The sequence below is a fragment of the Myotis lucifugus genome, unplaced genomic scaffold, assembly GCF_000147115.1.
Source record: "Myotis lucifugus unplaced genomic scaffold, Myoluc2.0 scaffold_2060, whole genome shotgun sequence".
Lineage (NCBI taxonomy): Eukaryota > Metazoa > Chordata > Mammalia > Chiroptera > Vespertilionidae > Myotis > Myotis lucifugus.
The window spans coordinates 1-17,427 of record NW_005873108.1 but is presented as its reverse complement, the minus strand read 5'-3'; the positions used below and the strand labels follow the sequence as shown (position 1 = coordinate 17,427).

Sequence of the window (17,427 nt, the reverse complement as noted above, 5' to 3'; positions counted from 1 at the left end):
CAAGAATTGTGTATGATTTAAAAATTGTAAGACCTGGATTCCTAGGTTTGACTAATGCCAAGAATAATAACTTCTAATAGGTGACAAATTATATCTACATTTATGAGCGCTCTAATTTATTGTATTATTATATTGTTTTAGTTGATAATCACATTAGTATGTTATAGTAAGTTAATGGTATATTTTAAATTAAATATGACTCTTATTTGTATTTTTTTTCTAGTGTATCTTTAGATGCACACTTAATACAGAAGTTTTCTCCACCACATGGTGACTGTTGTTAGACATTACAGACTAGATGAGGAATATAAGAGGGACAACTTTCCAAACAGGAATTTGAGCTGAACTGAGATGTAAAGGGTTAGTTTGAGTTAGGGAGGTGAAAAAAACAGGTGTCCCAGTGGAGTTCACAGGCTCAGGAGTGGGAAATTTCATGGTAATTTCTGGAAAGGGCAAGGGGTCCATATTATTGCTGTTATGCTGGGGATAATGCAAGGATAAGGCTGGAAAGTCAGGCAGGCCCCTGGCTTTGTGTTCTGCACAGGAGCTTGACTTTATCTTGAATAGTGTGGGGGCTATGCAAGTATCATGGTTGGGAGAATGATATAATCAGTCAGGTAGAAAACATATCGGTAAGGGCACACACACACACACACACACATAGAAAGATATTCTTTCTCTTTTGTTGAAAAACAAATTCAAGAATTCAGAAATTTTTAAGTTCATTAGAAAATCTGATTTTGTTCAGAGCAGGTCTTGTTTTGAGGGTATAATGATATTCACTTAGGCCTTGAGGAGAATGTAATCACAGGGGATTCTTTTTAAAAAGTATTTTTATTATGAAACTTTTCAAACTTTCATGAAAGTGGTATAAAAAGCTCCATGTATTAAATCATCTAGTTTCAAAAAGCCATGGCTTATTTTTATCATATTTGTCTTAGTTTTTTTTTTTCTCCTGAATTGTAAATAGTTGCAGACATTATGACATTTTATCCCTAAAGTATACTTCAGGTGTAACCACAATACCGTTATCATGCCATATAAATTAAAAATAATTTATTAATGTTATTTTAATATCTTGTGGACCAGTAGTTTTATTGCTAGCTCTACCCAGTGGCCAGATAAGATTCTATTGAACGAATACAAAAAACGTTTTACATAAATGTTAAAGACACACTTTAAAATTAAATACCCATTGCATTTTGAAGTTATTTATTACGTGTTCTGACAAGCTAATATCTTTTTAAAGAATTCCTGTGATTAGCCACAAGCCTTAGAACAGAAAACACGAGAATTCTCAAGATCCGTCTGCAATGTGTTAATATATAGGGTCTCAAGTTATTGTGTTTTAGCTCTTAGTGCCTTGTTATCATAGAGCAGTACCCAGTCAGACTGAATTGATTGTTGGTTGCATGGCTGAGTAGGATTTATGAAGTGTCGATGATATACTTACAAATATATAATGTTTTGTGGGTTTTTCCTTGGGCGATGTGTACTATAGGTAAAAATGTAATCCTATATAATAAAAGCCTAATATGCTAAGTGTACAGTTGTTCGGTCGGCTGTTCGACCAATCAAAGCATAATATGCTGATGATATGCTAAGGCTACTCAGCCGCTCACTATGATGTGCACTGACCACCAAGGGGCAGACAGTCGACCAGTCGTCCAGTCACTATGATGAGCACTGACCACCAGGGGGCAGATGTTCCGATCGGTAGGTAAGCTTGCTGCAGGGGTCCCACCGGTCAGGACTGGAGCGAGACAGGCTGGACATGCCCTGGAGCCCTCCCACAGCCCCTCCCCGGCTGGCCAACCTCCTGCGTCCCTCCCCCGCCCCAATTGTGCACTGGTGGGGTCCCTTGGCCTGGCCTGCGCCCTCTTGCAATCCAGGACCCCTCGGATGTTGGAGAGCCGGTTTCAGCCTGATCCCGCAGGCCAGGCCAAGGGACCCCACTGGTGCACGAATTCATGCAACGAGCCTCTAGTTTTATTAGAAAATTAATGCCAATTGTTAATGCAGTGTGTGCTTATTGAAGGTGGACGGGGGGCAGACTTCTAGCACTTGGAGTGCGGGTGAATTTCCCGCCAAAATATAAGATGGCTCTGTCTTTTGGTTTTGTTCCATCCACCAAAAGGGTGGATTACAAACAAATATTTGGTAATACGCAGTTACAATCGGCCCGAGTTTACACGTTTCCCGCACTCCACCGCAAATCTATATGAACCGAGTTAAAGACGGCTCCCGCGGAGTACGCGCAATTCACGCGAGCCGACTTAACTCGTTTCCCGCACTCCAAGTGCTAGCAGTACTATTCTTTTGTCTGCTCTACTCGTATTTTTGCCATCCTAATTCCATCCTTTTCTGACTTTTCTTTAATCTGGTACCTTCTCCCTTCTTAGCAGATGATTCCAAGATTTGGTGAGAATATAAAATTTTATAATTGTCTTTTCCCTCAAACACAGATATGGGGTTGATATTTGAAATTATATGCATGCTTTTTTATATTAGAAGCTCAGCTTATATGAAGTTTTTCTATAGGCTGCATTTTTCCAGTTGGTAATTGTATTACGTTTAATAGATATGAAGAGGCTGAAAAGGACTGCACACGAGCTGTTTTATTAGATGGCTCGTATTCTAAAGCTTATGCCAGAAGAGGAACTGCAAGAACATTTTTGGGAAAGTTAAATGAGGCCAAACAAGGTATGACTATTTTTATAACAACTGCCACTCACTCATTCTGATGAGACTCCCAAGTTATAGAAGCAGAGATTTGCGTAGCCTTCCCATGGTTTAAGGATACAGAATTTAGAGAAAGATATACATATTTTCTTTCTCAGTTTAAATCATGAATATGTATGCAGATTTGAAGGAATGCAGCTTTAATAGTAGACCTGATTATCTTTTGAGAGCATACAGTACATTCTGGCTAGTTGCCAATCAAAATTAGTAAAGATTTGAATTATAGCCCTAACCGGTTTGGCTCAGTGGATAGAGCGTCAGCCTGCGGACTGAAGAGTCCCAGGTTCGATTCCGGACAAGGGCATATACCTTGGTTGCAGGCACATCCCCAGTAGGGGGTGTTCAGGAGGCAGCTGATTGATGTTTCTCTCTCATTGATGTTTCTAACTCTCTATCCCTCTTCCATCCTCTCTGTAAAAAATCAATAAAATATATTTTAAAAAAAGATTTGAATTATAGGTGAGAAGGAAAAAAGCAAGACAAAGGCAAGAATGAAAAGGAAGGGAATCAGCAGCTGTAGGTAGAGGATAATGTAGTCTGTAGTGATGCCCCACCCCCTTATTTTTTTATACTTGTTATTCTTTTATTTTTCCTTGATCTGTCTTTTTAAGTATTTGACTTTGTGAACAACCAACTTGTTTCTCTTGTGTATGTTTTCAATTTTATTTATTTCTACTCTTCATTTCCTTCCTACAACTGTCTTGATGTAATTTGCTGTTTTTCTAATTTTTTAACATCAATACCTAGATAATTGATTTCAGTCTTTTTTCCTGATCTATGCATTTAATTCTCTCAGTTTTTCTCTAAACCTGGCTTCAGCTGTAACCCATGCATTTTTTTCGTTATGGTAAAATACACATAACATAAAACTTACTGTTCTAACCATTTTTAAGTCCATTGGCATTGAATCCATTTACACTGTGTAACCATCACCATTATTCATCTCCAGAACTTTTTCATCATTTCATTCTGAAAACTCTATGCATTAAACAGTAACTCTCCATTCCCCTTTTTTTCCAGCTCCTCAGAACCACCATACTACTTTCTATCCCTGAATATGACTTTTCTAGGTGTTTTATATAAGAATTATACAGTACTTTGTCCTTTTGTGTCTGGCTTATTTCTGTTAGTAGAATGTCTTGAAGGTTCATCTATGTCGTAGCATGTATCACAACTCCTTTTTAAGGCTGAATAATATTAGATTCTATCTTACATTTAGTGAGTTACCTTGTCATTTGTTAGTAGTGTGCGCTTTGGTAAGTTAGGTGACCTGTAGGCCTCAATCGTATCATCTGTAAAGTGGGGTTATAGTGAGGAATACATCAGAATTCATATAAAGAATAGCACTCAGTAAATGTTAGTCCTTGTTGTTGCTCACGTGTTTCCTAGCATCCTGAGTAAAACTTCCTGAGATAAACATGGGGTTACTAAACCAACTAAACATATTATGTCTTGAACTTTATAAAGTATTTCCACTAATTTATTATATTTCTTAAAAATTCACTTTAGATTTTGAAACTGTTTTGCTTTTGGAACCTGGAAATAAGCAAGCAATAACTGAACTTTCCAAAATTAAAAAGGTAATATATTATTTTCACCAATATATACTTTTATTTTCTGCAACTTAAACACATTTATTTGTTGCATAATTAACTTGAGAATATTTTTATAGTCATGATTACAAATCTATTTTTAAGGAATTAATTGAGAAAGGACACTGGGATGATGTCTTTCTCGATTCTACTCAAAGGCACAACGTGATAAAACCCACTGGTAATCCACCTCATCCTGGACCAGCTGTAAGTGAAACACTGTCTTTCTTTTTCTTTCTTGGTATGTAAGTATCTGTGTGGTATGAATAAGAGTAGGAAACAAACTGTTGAATTAAAATCTCTTAAAGACCAGTGATGTAGACCAGCTAAGCAAGGGCCTGGGGTTCCCTGATTGGTAGTAAATGAAAGTTTTCCCTTATCTCTTAGTCTCTGCTAAAATATTTATTTTCATTTTTCTGTATTCCCACATCAAAACTTCACCTTTCTTTTTGGTCCTTAGCCTTTTCTTTCTCCCTTTCTGTTTCTTCTTCTCTCTCTCTCTTTTTTTTTTTTTTTTGAAATAGCCATTATACAGAGCTAAATAAAATGTTATGTCTCTAACTTTTAATTTTTAAACAGTAATGAATTGAACCTTTCATATCTTTTCATAAATCTTTCTGTAGTGGTATCTTTTGAGTTTTACTTCTGTTCATACTGTCATTCCCCCATCCCTGGTCTACTGTTAACAGAGACTATCTATTTGGAAATTTGTTAATTAGAATCAATGCTTACACATCTAATGTCAATGAAAGTATTTGTTTTTAAATGATAGTGTATTGATATAATTCAATAATTATTGCCTGTCAAATTATAGTCTATTTTTTAAACACTAATACATGTCCATTCTTGATTAATATCTTGATCGTTATCTATTGCTGATGATAGTTCTCAGCAAAGCAAAGGCCTTAGCTTAACATGATTATCTTTTAAAATAGAACTGCTAACAGGATTCTTTTAACAAATTTGCTAACAGCTTTCTTATTTATGTGCATTTATCCAGTAACAATTTTTCCCATTAGGTCTTAGCTTAGCAATGTTAATAGAATGTCTGGTTTTAACGTTGAATTTAGTATATATGTCAAAAGTGTTTATATTTATAACTTTTTTATTTAAAATTTAACTATACAATTGAATTGAACACTTAGATTATACTGAACGTTTTTTTGTTAAAAATAAGAGTACAATATGTAAACTTTAGAAGAAATTGAAAATGTTTGATACTTGTAATGATTGAAATAGTGAATGGTTTTTTATTAAAAACCATTATTATGGTCAAGTACTTAGCAAGTTTGTGATTATTATTTGGCAAACTTTTAATCCTGAGCTGGCTTTATCCAGCTTCTTATATAGAAAATGTATTCAGGTTTTATTTATTACTAGAGGCCCGGTGCATGAAATTTGTGCACTTGCAGGGGGGTCCCTCAGCCCGGCCTGCACCCTCTCACAGTCTGGGAGCCCTTAGGGGATGTCCGACTGACAGCTTAGGCCCGCCTCCCGGACATCCTTAGTGCTGCCGCAGAGGCGGGGGAGGCTCCTGCCACTGCCGCTGTGCTTGCCAGCCATGAGCCCGGCTCAGGGCTTCTGGCTGAGCGGCACTCCCCCTGTGGGAGCACACTGACCACCAGGGAGCAGCTCCTGCATTGAGCGTCTGCCCCTTAGTGGCCAGTGTGTGTTATAGCAACTGGTCGTTCTGCTGTTCCGCTGTTCAGTCGATTTGCATACTAGCCTTTTATTATATAGGAATATTAAAATGTATTTTTATTGATTTCAGAGAGGAAAGGAGAGGGAGAGAAGATAGAAACATCAATGATAAGAGATAATCATTGATTGGCTGCCTCTTGCATGCCCGTTTCTGGGAATTGAGCCTACAACCCCGGCATGTGCCCTAACCCGGAATCAAACTGTGACCTCCTAGTTCATAAATCTTTCTATAGTGGTTGATGGTCAACCACTGAGCTACACCAACCAGGTGTATTCAGGTTTTAATGTTGGTCTGTTTCATACAGAATGCTGGTTATTGCCTAGCCTTGTTTTTCTTGCTTTCAGTTAGCCCACAATACTGTTGTCAGTTTGGTAATACTTTTTCTTGGCTTTCTTGCCTCTAAAATAAAGTCCAAACTCCTTGACATGGCACACAAGTCTCTTTATAAGCAATTTTTAATGAGCCTTTCAAGCTTTGTCTCCCATCACTTATCCCCTTGCACCAGTGCCATTGGACTTATCACCTTTTCACTGACCACACATACCATGGTTAATCTTCCACATTGCCATTCTTGTGTACTTTTTCTAAGAATTCTCTGCTAATGCCAATGTTTTTCTACCTTCCTCTGTGTTCTCTTATAGGTTTGTATCCTATTGCTTGTAATTATTTATATATACATCTTCTTTCCTCCATTTAGACCTACATTTGGTAGGTGCTATGCATCTTTTTATTTGTGTTCTCAGAGTGTGACTCCTAAGTCTGTCTAGCCATCAAATTGAATTTTTTTTTATAAAAAAAATTGGGATATTGGCTCTAAGAACACAGCAACCTTTTAATTTGTAATTCTAAAATAGAAAAACTTTATGTGTTGATTTAAGGAATTGATTTTAATTGTTTTAGAAACCACTCAAGAAGGTGATTATTGAAGAAACTGGTAATTTGATACAGACTATTGACATGCCAGAGAGCACTACTGCTGCTGCTCCAGAAAGTAATCCTATTAATGTAGCAGATGTAACAGCAACCACAGGCACTGCAAGTAAGAAGAATTCAAGCCAAGATGACCTTTTGCCCACGAGTGATATTCCAAAAGCAAAAGTATTGAAAATAGAAGAAATCAGTGAGACTTCAGCCCTCCAGTAAGTAGAACTGTTGTTATTTGATAATCTTTAGAATTGTAAAGCCAGACCCAGGATTTAATTCCACTAGAAAATTGATATTACCAATGAGAGTTTTGGTTTATACTCATCACTGTAATTTTTTTAACTACCCAACTTCATGTTCTAGTTTTTCTTTTTTATTTGTTCTGACTCATCAGAGACGTTTTGCGTAAGGAATGATCACTGTTCCTTTACCATAGTGGGGAATTTAGAGATAATAATAAACTGTCTTTAACAAGTTGGTTGTGTTCATTTTCCCCCTCAAACTTCAGTATATTGTTTCCCTTCTTAATTCAGCAAAAAATTTAATTTTTTAAGAGGAAGCTTCTAAAAAATGTAGAATTTAGACATTTACATTATTCTAGCCATTCATATTTAAGATTATTTATGGATTGTTTTAAATTTTGTTTTGAAAAAAAAATTTTTAATGTATTTTTATTGAATTCAGAGAGAAAGGGAGAGAGAGAGAGATAGAAACATCAATGATGAGAGAGAATCATTGATCAGCTGCCTCCTGCATGCCTCCTACTGGGGATCAAACCGCAACCCGGGCATGTGCCCTTGACTGGAATTAAACCTGGGATCCTTCAGTCCACAAGCTGACACTCTATCCACTGAGCCAAACCAGTCAGGACTTGTTTGGAATTTTTAAAAATAGTGATGTGTTTCCTTGATCTATATATATATAAAAGCCTAATATGCTAAGTGTCTGACCATTCAACCAGTCGCTATGACGCACACTGACCACCAGGGGGAAGACACTCTGAGTGGTAGATTAGCTTGCTGCTGGGGTCCAGCTTATGGGGACTGGGCGAGATGGGTCAGACACACCCTGGAGCCCTCCCGCAGCCCCTCCCCAGCCCTGATCTTGCACCAGTAGGCTCCCTCAGTCTGGCCTGCACCCTCTCACAATCCGGGACCACTTGGCGGATGTCAGAGAGCCGGTTTTGGTCTGATCCTCGCAGGCCTCTAGTGAGAATATAAAAGATATAGACTAGTTTTGTTTTGGGGTCTTGAAACTTTATTCATATATTATTGTATTGTACTCAACAATTCTATTGGAATTTTTTTTTAACTTTGAATTTTAGTAGTATTCTATTTAAAGTGATCGTATGGATTGTGAGAAAACACTAAATAGGTAGTTTTGTTTGTTTGTTTTTTAAGGAGAAAGCATTTTTCCTTCTCAGAATATCTTTCTTGAAACTTATAATTCAGATTTCTGAAAGGCTGAGTTGTAAGTATATATGATGTAGTAATGCGGTATATAGAAATGGTGTGCTCAAAAAGTGGCCAGGCTAATAGCCCAGCAAATGAGAATAGTCATTGTGTAGCATGTGAAAATTTGCAGAGGCGTGTCTTGCAAAAAAATATACATATGTTATCAGCTGAAAGAGTTTAATATTTTTAGAATGTAAATAGATAATATAATATTAGTTACATCAGAAATTTAAAAATCTCTATTGATGCTTTCTTAAAATAAGCTTTGACTCACAGACAAATGGGGGGTGAGGGCATGAGTGGGGGGGATAGGGAGTAATGTGGGGATAAGGACACATATGTAATAACTTAATCAATAAAAAAAAATAAGCTTTGACTAATTTTGGTTCTTTTCAGTTGTTTGACTGATGTCTCTGCAATATTTCAGATCTCAAGTTAATATGAAACAGGATGTATGTCAGTCTTCCCGTGAAAAGATTTCTATAGAGGGGGACAAATTGTCTGCTCAGTTTATCACAACTGTTCTTCCTCCAGTTCCTGCAAACTCATTCCAGCTTGAATCTGATTTTAGACAATTGAAAAGTTCTCCAGATATGTTATATCAGTATTTGACGGTAAGAAAGAAGAAGCTAGTAGTACTGTTGTAAACAAAAGGTCAAAGACTATCTTTGTCACTCACTGTATAATAATAGTGTTATATTTGCTCTTTGTATTGTATAACATGATTGTAGAAAATGCTCTTATTATCCCTTACCTGACACATGTATCACCCTGGCCAGACCATTTTATTTTATTTATTTTATTTTATTTTTTCAATTTTTAAATCATTTCAGAAAGGAAGGGAGAGGGAAAGAGAGATTGAAACATCAGTGATGAGAGAGAATCATTGATTGGCTGCCTCCTGCCCACTGGGGATTGAGCCTGCAACCTGGGTATGTGCCCTTGACCAGAATCGAACCCGGGACCCTTCAGTCCGCAGGCCAACGCTCTATCCACTGAGCCAAACCAGCTAGGGCTGACCAGACCATTTTAAATATTTGCAATCAGGGAACCTTTGGAAATAGGTTCTGTTTTGAATTCTCTTCTCTAAAAATAACTTAATCTGATTTCATATATCATAACTTGAACTTCCTCATCCTTCAAGATGGGGAAAGAAGCTAAAATACATTAGATGCCTTCTTTGTGTCAAGTAATACTTGCAATATTTAGATAGTCATTCTCCTGAAAATGAGATTTCATTGGCTCCAAGAAAAAGAATCAGCTCTGGCCGGTTTGGCTCAGTGGATAGAGCGTCGGCCTGCGGACTGAGTGGTCACAGGTTTGATTCTGGTCAAGGGCACATACCTTGGTTGCGAGCACATCCCCAGGGGATGTGTGTGCAGGAGGCAGCTGATTGATGTTTCTCTCTCATTGATGTTTCTAACTCTATCCCTCTCCCTTCCTCTCTGTAAAAAATCAATAAAATATATTTTAAAAAAAGATAAGAAAAAGAATCAAATCATAAGAAATTTACCAAATAATGGATTAACATACTTTTTCTCCAGTGTAATCCTATATAATAAAAGCATGATATGCTAAGTGTTCGACCATTCAACCACTCGCTATGACATGCACTGACCATCAGGGGGCAGATGCTCCAACCATTAAGTTAGCTTGCTGCTGGGGTCTGACCAGTCAGGACTGGGCGAGACCGGCTGGACACGCCTTGGAGCCATCCTGCGGTCCCTCCCCAGCCGATTGTGCACCAGTGGGGTCCCTCAGCCTGGCCTGTGCCCTCTCGCAATCCGAGACCCCTCAGGGGATGTCAGAGAGCTGGTTTTGGCCCGATCCCTATAGGCCAGGCCGAGGGACCCCACCGGTGCATGAATCTGTGCACGGGGCCTCTAGTTATAGTAATAATTCCTTATAATTATGCATTATATAGTTACTTCCAAATACATTATCTCATGTAATTTTATTTTTTAACTCTCTATTGTTTTTGCTCTTTGAGAGCTCTAAGTTTCCTGTCTCTCTCATGGTGTACATCTGTCTGTTGATGAGGTTTTTCTCTGATTTGTACAGAGTAATTATCTTACTGTTCCTCTAACCTTCTTTCTTCTATCTTTAATTACATTTCATTGTGACAACCCCCCATCCTCATTATTATTCATTATGTATTAATGCGTAGTAGTTATTCTTTATTCACCTAAGCAATTATTATATAAGTAATTTATATGTGAATGTTGTCATAATTTAATTTTCTATTTTTTTCCAAGAAAATTGAACCATCCTTGTATCCTAAGTTGTTTCAGAAAAATCTAGATCCAGATGTATTCAACCAAATCATTAAAATTCTGCATGACTTTTACATTGAGTAAGTTGAATTTTTTTAGTTATACTTTCATACTGTAGTGCTATGCTATTTCTAGGGGTTTGGGAAATTCATTTGTTTTGATATTATTACTACCTTCTATATAGCAATACTAGCATTCTAGTAAATTTTACTATGGCAGAAGTTGTGAAGATGATAAGTGCAAGGAGTAACATGGGAAATGATGAAGTTTTATTTTTTTAAAGAGAAAAGTAGGGCATGGAAGTGTTACAGTAGATTAATAACATCTGTGCTATGCCTCACATTTGAGAATATTATTTCTTCAATTGACTTGATAAATTTCTTCACCTGGGCACTTAAAATAAAGACAGTATTCTTTATTTTAAGTGCCCAGGGAAAAAGATAAATGAAGACTTTATTTATATATAATTAGAAATATTGTGTTAGTAAAGAATTAAATGAGCTACTTTTAATGGATCATTTGTTTTTTATTTTGTTTATTTCAGGAAAGAAAAGCCATCACTCATCTTGGAAATTTTACAAAGGCTTTCTGAATTAAGAAGGTTTGATATGGCAGTGATGTTCATGTCAGAACCTGAAAAAAAAAGTGAGATTTGTGAACAAAGCTTTTCCATATCTCTTTATTCTTATATTCCTCTTTTATTTTTTAAACAAATGATAGCAAATATTTGTTGAATGTTTACTATGTCCAAGGTACATGCAATTAAATTTAAATAAAACATAATTAAATTAAATTAAGTAAAATTAAAAATTTTAATCCTGACAATAACATTATGAGGTATTGGTATGATTATTATTCCACTTTTACAAAGGAGGAAACTGAGGCAGAGGGAGGTGAGGAACGCAATCAAGGTCATGTAGCTAGGAAGCCGGGCCCAGGACTTAAACTTAGGCAGTCCTGCTCTAGAGTCTGAGCTGTTCGACTTGAAAATGCAGTAATAACAATGGTTGAGCTCCTGCCATCATGCAGCATGTGAAGGTTCCCTGCCACAGGGGGCATGTAACTGGGTGTGGGTGCACCGAAATCTAACCCATTCTTTGACAGCTAATTTTCCTGAGTTTGTTTCCTTTAAGCTGAATTCTCACAGAAGGGCAGGATTCAGTTAGATGAAGTGGGTAAGTGAGTTTTAGACTGAAGGGATGATGTTTTCAGAGACTCAGGCAGGAAAGGCAGTGTGGCTGGATTGTCGAGTTAGGGGGTAAAGAGTGGCAAGTGATAAGCCTGAATTAGATCCCTTACTTCTATATCTCAGTCTTTGGAAGATAGTGTTACTTTGGGGGACCCTAATTTAAGTAAGATCAAATGCTGCAAAATCTTCAAATTACCTAGAGGTTTTGGGCTATACTGTATAGTTTTAGGAAAAAGAGAAAAAAATCGTTAGAATACCAGAGTACCACTGTTTTTAGTTTTAAAGATAGGGAAACCTTGTACCATTTTCAAACCTCTTAGGCTAAATGTACTTTGGGCTCCTTTTCTTCATTATATATCTAGCAGTGACATTGAATAAGACTCAATCAGTAAGAAAAAATACCGTTTATGTTGTACTTAGGGAAGTGAATATATAACTTAGAGAGATTTTAAAATAGAATTTAAATCAAAAGAAATTTCTATTTCATCTTCAGTTTAATCAAAAACAATTCCTGAAATTTCCCGAGAAGTATTGCTCTTACTTATTACGATTCTAACCTCATCTAACACTTTTTTCACTCTGCCCACCACACCGCTGGGTGTTTTTTTTAATATACCAAACTACCAGGCATAATTTAGCCTCTGGGGCTTTGCATTTGGCTGTTCCCGCAGCCTAGAATATCTCCCCACCTGCTTCCTCATGTTATTTAAGTTTCCGTCTAACATTCAGAGATGCCTTTCCTCACCGGCCTAGTTAAAATAACTGCCTGCCTCCCCTCCCTCATCACCCTCTGTATTCTTGCCCTGCTTTATTTTTCTTCATAATACATAACTAGCTGGCAGTATTCCATGTATGTTTATTATTTCTCTCCCTAATAGAATTAAAGCTCCATGAGAGCAGGAACTTTCTCTACTATTTTCTAGGCCTCAGGCATAGAACAGTACTTAGTACATAATAACTTCTTAGTAGAAGCGTGTTGAATGAATGAATTTCTTGCCACTATAATGTGATAAGTTAAAGTGTACTCAAAGAATGTGAGTTGGCTCTTCAGACTGGCCTTCCATCCTGGTTGGGTCTCCACTGTCCACTAAGTTAAACATGGGAAGCACTTATAATGGTTCCTGGCATGTAACTAAACTTTCAATAAATATTAGCTGCTCTTATCTTCTATTATTGCCATTATTATTAACAATTGTTAGCTAGTTTTAATGTTGAGAAATAAGATGAACTATAACAGTATTTTTCCAAAGTGTAGAGTGTGGACCATTCAGTGGTGTGAAAGATAAAGAATTTTACATATTTTATAGGAAGATCTTTGAACACTTAATAGTTATATATCTTATTTTATGATATACTAGAGGCCCAGTGCACAAATTCGTGCACAGATGGGGTCCTTTGGTCTGGCCAGCGATCCAGGCCTATCAGAAGGCCAGCCGGTCCCCCAAACGGAGCCACTCGGGGGAAGGGGCCCGGGAGGTTGGCTGTGGGAGTGCACTGACCACCAGGGGGCAGCTCCTGCATTGAACGTCTGCCCCCTGGTGGTCAGTGTGCTTCATAGCGACTGGCCAACCGGTCGTTTGGTCACTTAGGCTTTTATATATATAGATTATAAAATGTATAACTAGCCCATCAACATGATTTTGTAGATGTTATTGCTAATTTTCAGTTAGAGATATAAAATTTCTTCTAAAATAAAATTATTTAAGTTTATAAAACAGTTAATTATAATATTAAGTAAAATAGTTAAATAGAGTAAAAATTTTAGGAAGCTTAGAATGAGTTAAGTTTACTCCGTAAAATTAATGTCATTGAGGGTGTAGAGGAAATTTTTTACTGCTAAAGCAAAATATTTTGGTAAACATTGGATTGCTATATTATTTTCTATTCTCAGATTGGTTTTTAAATATCTGAATTAGAATTTAGAAATAATCTTTATATTATAACTTTCAAATGTAAAATGTTTTATTTGACAGATCAGATTATTCCCTTTAATTTTTGTTTCACTAAACTTTTATAAAAATGGAGATTAAAATGGGACACTTTTTTTCTTTTCTTTTTCAGTTGCACATATATTATTCAGTCACATAGAGAACTCAGGGTTGAAGGATAATTCTGTTGAAGAACTCAAGAAAAGATATGGTGGTTGATTTCCATTTTTACTAAAATTATTGTCTTTGAATTTCACATGTAAATTTTTTTCTACTAAAATAAAGTTTTGTTTTGCGTTGAAGAAAATGAAATTATACAGGACTTTGGATATAAGTTAATTAACTATAAAGTGAATTGTGATTTAGTGAGAAATGTATTCTTTATAAGTGATCTATTTATAAGTCTTTTCTGAAAATAAAAATATAAATAATGAGGTATATTTGTAAAGATCAGTATTTTGTAAGTCATTTAAATGTTAGATATAGATACATTTTCCAGTGCCCTGTAAGTGTAACATTATTTCTACATGACAAGCTGCTTCATTAGCATATGAGTAAAGTTATATTTGTATAGAGAGAGTTAAGTAGGTAACTGGATTGTTTATAAGACTTTTTAATTTCATTGTGCCAATTCACTAACAAAATTACTTAGCTGCAGGATAAGTATTTTTAGTATTTATGTTGAAAAGAGACTTTTAACTAGACTTTTTATATCGGCTCATTGAGGAGTCACAGCATCCTTAGATTTAATGCTTCAGATTTTTTCTTCATGACATCCACATCATATATATACTAAAGGCACATATTCTAAAGCAAAGTGTAGAAAATTTAAAAACTGGGAATATTTAAGTAGTAATTAGCATATAGCTTATGTGTGTATGTGTTGTGTGTGAGTGTGTATCTATAAAGCCTTTAAAAGCAGGGTTAGTATTCCACTCATCCTTGTTTTGTACAGTACCTGGCACAGTCCTTTGCACCTGGTTAGGTGCTCAATTAATATTTGTACAATCTAATTTAATTTAACAGCAAGAATCAATTTTAGTAAATTTAAAAGTAGCAACCTAGCAAATTTTGGGCATCCTGTAACTGTTGTTAAAATCAACTTAATTTTAGAGAGTATCAAATTGTTAAAAAACATACTAGGTCGCCCTTGCTGGTTTGGCTCAGTGAATAGAGCATTGGCTTGTGGACCAAAGCGTCCTGGGTTCGATTCCAGTCAAGGGCATATATCTGGTCGGAGCACGTGCAGGAGGCAACCAATCAATGTGTTTCTCTCACATCGATGTTTCTCTCTGTCTTTCCTTCTCTCTTCCACTCTCCCTAAAAATCAATGGAAAAATACTCTCCAGTGAGGATTAACACCAACAATGAATACTAGGTCACCATCCTATAGCTGTTATCAGCATCAAATTTAAAACTGTATTTTACACTGTTGATAATTTTTGTTGCGTCATACATTGTTATACTTACAATTGTTTGAATAATCATAATCTATTTACAAAGATTATTGTCCAGATATAAATTATTGAAATGATCATAGTTTGTATAGTCACGATACCCTTAGATTAGAATTTATTAATGGTATGCATTGCAAATTGTATTGTCTTTTTATGGTATATGACAAACAATAAAATTTAGCCTTTTATGTATAGCTTACACATGTGTATTGAATTTTGAATGACTTGAATTTTTTCTCAAGCCATTAGTAAGAAGTTGATTTAGATGAATAGAAAAGTATTACAAAGGCAAAAATGTTATTTCTCATTAGAGGCCCAGTGCATGAAACTTGTGCACTCGGGGTGGTCCCTCAGCCCGGCCTGTGCCCTCTCGCAGTCTGGGACCCCTCGGGGGATGTCCACCTGCTGGCTTACAGCCTAAGCTGGCACTCAGACATCCCTCTCGCAGTCTGGGGCTCTCACAGTCTGGGACCCTTTGCTCCTTACTGCCTGCCTGCAGCAGAGGTGGGAGAGGCAACCTGCCCGGGGGGAAGGAACTAGCCATGAGCCCGGCTTCTGCCCGGGGGAAGTTTTACTATGGGAGAACACTGACCCCCAGGGGGCAGCCCCTGGATTGACCATCTCCCCCCTGGTGTCCAGGGCCCATCATAGCAACCAGTCGACTGGTTTAAACAGTTGCTTAGGTTTTTATAAAAAAAGATGGTTTTTGGTTGATTACCTCCCACCCCCCACCCACGATCAGGGCCGGGGAGGGACGTGGGAGGTTGGCTAGCCAGGGAGGGACCATGGGAGGGCTACAGGGCATGTCTGGCCCGTTTCAGTCCCGATCGGCCAGACCCCAGCAGTAAGCTAACCTATCAGTCAGATCTGCCCCCCCCCCCCGGTGGTCAGTGCATATCATAGCGACTGGTCAACTGGTCAACTCTGCTTCCTGGTGGTCAGTGCACATCATAGCAAGCAGTTGAGTGGCCTTAGCATATCATTAGCATATTACTCTTTGATTGGTTGAATGGATGACAGGACGACTGGACATTTAGGCTTTTATTATATAGGATCTTTTCTTATGTGATCCTTAGAAGAAACTTACAAGTAGTCAGGGCAGGTAGTGTTACTGCCATTTTTAACATAAGAAAAGGAGATTCAGAGTCAGTGTTTCCATGATTACAGAGTTTAAAAATAGCAGAGTGGGTTCAGAGCATGCTGTCTTCTAACTTAATCTACAGCTATTTGGACTACTCCAGTTTTATTATTCATGTTGTGTTGTCTGGATAGGGACTAGCCTGAAGAAGTATGAATCCCAAGATTTGCTTTATTTTTTAATTTTTTAAAAAATTCTCACTTGAATATATTTTTTCCTTTGATTTCTAGAGAGAGTGGGAGGGAGGGAGTAGGAGGGGGGAGAGAGACACAGACACACATCGACGTGAGAGAGACTCATTGGTTGGTTGCCTCCCACATGCACCCCAACCGGGGCTAGGGAACCTGCAACCAAGTTACAATACCCTTGACTGGGAATTCAACCTGTGACCCTTTTGTTTGCAGGCTGACACTCTAACCACTAAGCAAAACTAGCCTAGGCCAAGACTTGCTTTAGAATTTGCATTAAAAATTGTTTAATGTTAACTTGCTTTCCATTATAATTCGTTCAAATGTTCATTATTTAGTTCCTACGCTCTGCCATGTTCTTCTAATTGGTCTCCTCTTGGGGGTTGCCTTCTTGGATCCCATCAGGTGAGTTTCGTGTCCTGTGTCCAGACTTCTGTCATTGCATTCGTCACTCTTCACTATAGGTGCTATTCTTGCCTGATTACCTCACTAACTCTGAGATCCCGGAAGGCAGAGGCTGTAGCTTTGATTTTTATATTCGTAACAACTCGCACAGTGGCTGGTGTATATATATGTTGCTGACTTTAAAATTAAATCCTCAAGTCAGAAAGGCCTTTGTCAAACCATGTGTCCCAAGATTAAGTTAGAAAGACCATCACTGTCCTGCAAGAAGTGAGTTGTCCCCACAGGCTGTGTGCATGGATGACATGAGTGGATTCAGTGGGGACAGAATTAGTCTTCACATCGTTGGGATTACAAGCATGCAGTGTGTTTTTAAGAGATGACTTTCCAAAGCCTGTTATCTGGCACATAATATGAAGTTAATACATATTTGTTGAA

The 17,427-nt window shown here is 37.3% G+C and overlaps 1 protein-coding gene across 3 annotated transcripts in view; it reads left to right on the top strand.

The window, feature by feature from the left end:
* Window positions 1-15,460, top strand: part of LOC102419596 (RNA polymerase II-associated protein 3-like) — a 26,805-nt gene extending 11,345 nt beyond the window's left edge. For 2 of the 3 annotated variants that reach the window (XM_006108307.3, XM_023748906.1), the window contains exons 7-14: window positions 2,582-2,703; window positions 4,252-4,322; window positions 4,440-4,541; window positions 6,937-7,175; window positions 8,842-9,028; window positions 10,670-10,767; window positions 11,232-11,332; window positions 13,938-15,460. In XM_006108307.3, the coding sequence (XP_006108369.1) occupies window positions 2,582-2,703; window positions 4,252-4,322; window positions 4,440-4,541; window positions 6,937-7,175; window positions 8,842-9,028; window positions 10,670-10,767; window positions 11,232-11,332; window positions 13,938-14,023 (1,006 nt within the window). In that variant the 3' untranslated portion in view covers window positions 14,024-15,460. The remainder of the gene's footprint in view (window positions 1-2,581; window positions 2,704-4,251; window positions 4,323-4,439; window positions 4,542-6,936; window positions 7,176-8,841; window positions 9,029-10,669; window positions 10,768-11,231; window positions 11,333-13,937) is intronic. The other variant, XM_023748905.1, reaches the window with a different exon arrangement.
* The last annotated feature ends 1,967 nt before the right edge of the window (window positions 15,461-17,427 follow it).